The sequence below is a fragment of the Chiloscyllium plagiosum genome, chromosome 19, assembly GCF_004010195.1.
Source record: "Chiloscyllium plagiosum isolate BGI_BamShark_2017 chromosome 19, ASM401019v2, whole genome shotgun sequence".
NCBI classification, from domain to species: domain Eukaryota; kingdom Metazoa; phylum Chordata; class Chondrichthyes; order Orectolobiformes; family Hemiscylliidae; genus Chiloscyllium; species Chiloscyllium plagiosum.
The window spans coordinates 65,125,181-65,130,008 of record NC_057728.1 but is presented as its reverse complement, the minus strand read 5'-3'; the positions used below and the strand labels follow the sequence as shown (position 1 = coordinate 65,130,008).

The 4,828-nt window shown below is 42.4% G+C and overlaps 1 protein-coding gene across 11 annotated transcripts in view; it reads right to left on the bottom strand.

Moving 5' to 3' along the window:
- ppp1r12a (protein phosphatase 1, regulatory subunit 12A) overlaps positions 1-4,828 on the bottom strand; it is a 99,632-nt gene that overhangs the window by 71,612 nt on the left and 23,192 nt on the right. For all 11 annotated transcript variants that reach the window (XM_043708767.1, XM_043708773.1, XM_043708774.1 and 8 more), the window contains exons 3-4: positions 1,551-1,710; positions 778-922 (exon numbers count right to left, since the gene is read on the bottom strand). In XM_043708767.1, the coding sequence (XP_043564702.1) occupies positions 778-922; positions 1,551-1,710 (305 nt within the window). The remainder of the gene's footprint in view (positions 1-777; positions 923-1,550; positions 1,711-4,828) is intronic.

Here is a 4,828-nt window from a genome sequence, read left to right as displayed (position 1 = left end):
TTTTATTCAGTGACCGAAGTTTTATAGAGCTGCAACAAGATCTCACGACTCAAACTCAATCCCCCTGTTAATGAAAGCCAAAACACCATATGCTTTCTTAACAACCCTATCTACTTGGGTGGCCATTTTAAGGGATCTATGTACCTGCACACCAAGATCCTGCTGTTCCTCCACACTGCCAAGAATCCTATCCTTAATCCTGTACTCAGCTTTCAAATTCTACCTTCCAAAATGCATCACCTCACATTTATCCAGGTTGAACTCCATCTGCCACCTCTCAGCCCATCTCTGCATCCTGTCAATGGCCCGCTGCACCCTGATGTTTTCTAATAGTCCAAATATCAATCATGATTCTTGCATTGCTATTTAAAAGCTAAACTTAAATACATGGAAGGCAATTATTCAGCTACAGACGGTCTGCCCAAAATGGCACAATTGTTAGTTGGCTTCTTTAACCCAGCCTCTGAAGTGACCTTGTACTGACTACCTGGCAAAATTCAACAATATCACTTCCTTCAGCAGTTCACTCCACATATGAAGCAACTTTATTCTAAAAAGGCTGCCCCTCAGGTCCCTTTCAAATCAATGATTCTCCTCTCACATGCTGGCCGGCCAGCCAGCGATGCCTACATCTCAAGTGAATGAAAGAAATTGTTACGTCAAACAAAATAGTCTGATCATGCAATCTTTTAAAGGTCCGCTTCTCTTCATTCTTGCGACTTGAAACATAAAGACACTGATTACCAATCTAAAAAGAAAATTCAATAGGCAACAAACCACTTTGTTGATCATCTCCATATCGCAGAAGCTTTCCACCAGGATTCGGCAGGTTTCCTCTTTACCCCAGTGTGCTGCAGCATGAAGTGGGGTCCAGCCATCATAGTCTTTGATATTTACATCATAACCTGCCTGGATTAGGAGCCTATGGATTTTAAAGGAAGTACCAATTTTAAAAAGTCAAGACTAAAACAAAAGAAGCCCCTCAAAGAAATGTCATCTGAGTGAATTGCAGTAGCATTTTGGAACTTAAGTGGACATTTTACAAGATTAAATTGAGGCAACTGTCAATTAACCCAAGAAAAATGCATTTTGTTTCAGCTTTATTGTATTACTTATTTGCCTTCTGCTAAACCCAAACATAGGTGCCAACAAAACATCATGACGTGAACATGATACAACTTGTGGCTCGGCTCACTTTAGTCACTAACTCTACACGGGTGCATTTTCTAACTCTCAATTTAGAGATTCCAGCTCAGTATTTGTGATCATTTATGATCACTTCAGAACAACTTAATTGCCTTCAGTCTTTAATACTGCTCACGAAAGCAATTAAAAAGCATGCGCCTGTTTACATCATGAAATGCCCTATATCCATCAAATATCTATGGGGCATGAAATATATAAAAACACAGCCAGCCATTTTTAGTACAATAACTACTGTTTTGAAACCCAAGTTATCCAAGCACATCATGCAACAGATAAAAAGGAAGCAATTTGTTCATGACAATTTACTTGCAAATACTACATATGAAGCAGTTTTAGATACTTACTTCAAAACTTCTGAGTAGCCTTTAGCTGCAGCTACATGAAGAGCTGTTCCCCCAGATTTGGGATGCCGGTTATCACTTATTTGCCCGCTATTTAACCATTGCCTGGCATCGCGAAGCATTATTCGTTCTTCTTCTTTCCGGGCAGCTTCTATATCCACTCCTAAAACAAACAAATCCAGTTCAAAAAAGTTAGCAAAGCAGATTAACCACATACCTGCTATCCAATGCTATGCATCATTACATTTTTAAAAAAGCTTTGCGTATTTAAGAGTCAGAGAACATATATGACAATAATGTATGTTGACACAGTGAATACGAAATAGAGCAAACAGCTCCTGGATAACATGGACATCTAAAATATGGATGACAACATGGTTATCATTGGAGTAGAAATCTATTTAGGGCTGTTGCTCAACAGAACAGACTTCATTATTGACTATAAGATGAACCCTTGGTCAAGGAAAACTGAAGCACTTTTGATTGATTACAAGCTTTTGATGCTCAATGTGCAATTGTGACAAGATTATTTCCATCTTATCTATGTTTAAATTTCCTTAAGTCCATGATGGAAAAAAGAAAGGAACTAAATTGCAACTATTGAGTGCCTTTCACAAGGTCAGAACATTTCAAAGCCAAGGAAACAGGTACACACCGTAACAGCACAGATAGGAAGATTCTGTGTTTCAGTAACTTTAATTGAGGACCATAAACTGGCTACGGGATCATGGATCTCTAAGTAGGACCAAGACATGCATCAAGTCACTTCAACTCCTCCATTTCACCAGTTTCTGCACTTGCCTCTGTGCAAACTGTGCTGACATCCTTACACATGGTTTTATGTTGCGGCTCTTATTCACCCACCATTTTCCAGCCTCTAAACTTGAATTCATCTGATATTGCTGCCCCATGTCACAACAAGTCCTCTTCAGTCATTATTCTGGTGCTCGTTAATCTGAACCGTCCACCTGTCCATCAACACTTGTAACTTAAGTTCTTATTCTACGGTTCAAAAGCTTCCTGGCATTGCCCCTTATCTCTGACCTCCAACAGCTCCAAGACGCTGAGAAATCTGCATAATTGCACCAACGACCACTTGGATTTCCTCATTTCCTTCACACCATGACTGGTTGCTACTCTTCAGAAGTCATGGCCACAGCCACTCAGAATTACCCACTGAACCACCTTTCCTCTCTCTCCCTCTGCTTTACAATGTTCCTGTATCTGCCCCAACATTCGGTCACCTACTTTCTTTCAGTGCAGTTATTTTTATTTTATTATACATCTACGGAGTGCTCTAATCAGTCATTGCTGGTGACCCTGTTACAAATGTTAATATCAGAAAGACTCGCCAAACAGTGCTTTGCAATCAGCCGACATTGGGTGTGCTGGTTTCTACTGTAGCTGGAATTCTCAACCCCAATCAAAGGTAAGACTGTTAACAGTAAGCAGTCTGCGTTGGTCTGGATGGTGTTAACCACCAGATATTTTTGTCAGAACACAAACTTGCAAGTATTTTACAATAGTCCACCAACCTGATTGAAATTAAGAATTTAAAACCCTGCACAAGTTTGATTTTTTTTTTATTCACTCGTGGAGCATGTGCCTTGCTAGTTGGCCAGCATTTCCTACCTGCCTCTAATGGCCCTTGAGAAGGTGGTGGTGAGCTGTGCTGTAGGCAATCTCGCAATGTTGTTAATGTGCCAAGTCTAGAATTTTGACCCAGCAACAGCGATATATTCCCAAGTCAGGATGGTGAGTGGCTTGGAGAGGAACTTGAAGGTGGAGGCATACCCACATTTGATGCCTTTGTTCTTCTGAATGAGAGCAGTCGTCATTTTGGAAGGTGTAAGGATTTTGAGTCAAGTTCTGCAGTGCATCTTGGAGATAGGAACACACTGCTGCAACTGAGAGTCAGCGGGGAAGAGAGTGAACACAAGTGCGAATAAGCAGTCTGCGTTGGTCTGGATGGTGTTAAGCTTCTGACTTGTGGACAGGCTCTAGTGGGTCAGGAGGTGACTTATTTACTACCATATTCCTAGCCTCTCACCTGCTGATGCATCCAACGTATGTGGTGAGCCCAATTAAGTTTCTGATCAATGATAACCCCCAGGATGGTGGTAATGGGGGAATTCAAGGATGGTAACACCACTGAATGTGAAAGAGCAGCGGTAAGATGGTCTCTTACCAAAGATGTCATTGCTTAGTACGTGCTTTGTGATGTAACTTACCAATTGTCAGCCCAAGCCTAGAATCTAATCTTACTGCATGAGAACATTGACTGATTTTGCATCCAAGTCATCACAAATTATGAACATTGTGCAGTCATCTGTGAACATCCCGACGTGACCTTATGATGGAGGGAAGGTCATTGATGAAGCAGCTGGAGATTGGTTGGGCTTAGGACACTACCCTGAAGAACTCCGACAGAGATGTCCTGGAGTGGAGACGACTGAACTCCAATAACCACAGCCACCTCCCTATACACCAGGTATAACTCCAACCAGCTCAAAGATTGCACCATAATTCCCATTGATTCAACTTTGTTGGCCCTGATGCCTCACTCAAGTAAAATGTGGCCTTGACGTCAAGGGCTGTCATTCCTACATCTCCTCTAGAATCCAGCTCTTTAGTCCATGTTTGAATCGAGGCTGTAATGAAGTCAGGAGCTCAGTGGCCCTGATGGAACCCAAACTGGGCGTCAGTATCAGGTCACTGATGATCAACTGCTGCTCGATAGCTCTGTTGGTAACACTTTCCATCATTTCACTAGGCTGCATTTGTCCTGCTTTTAATATAAAAGATATACCCTCCTCTCTGACCTATCATCTTCTTTCCCACCTTCATCGACCTAACGCACGCTCAACCGCCTCCCCCCTATTTATCGATCAGCATCTACGGCTCACAAGCCTTATTCCTGATGAAGGGCTTATGCGCAAAATGTCAATTCTTCTGCTCCTCAGATGCTGCCTGATCTGCTGTGCTTTTCCAAGAACACACTCTCGACTCTGATCTCCAGCATCTGCAGTCCTCACTTTCTCCCAACTTTTCGCATTGTTGGGTAGATGCCAGAGTTGTAACTGTATTGGAATAGAGCACTTCAACCCCAGTGCATCAATGTGGATTTCATCAGTTTCCTCATTCCCCCCCCACCCCACCTTACCCCAGTTACAACCTTCCAGCTCAGCACTGTCCTCGACCTGTTCATCTCCCTTCCCAATTATCCGCTCCACCCTCCCGTCTGACCTATCGCCTCCATCCCTATCCCCATTCACCTATTG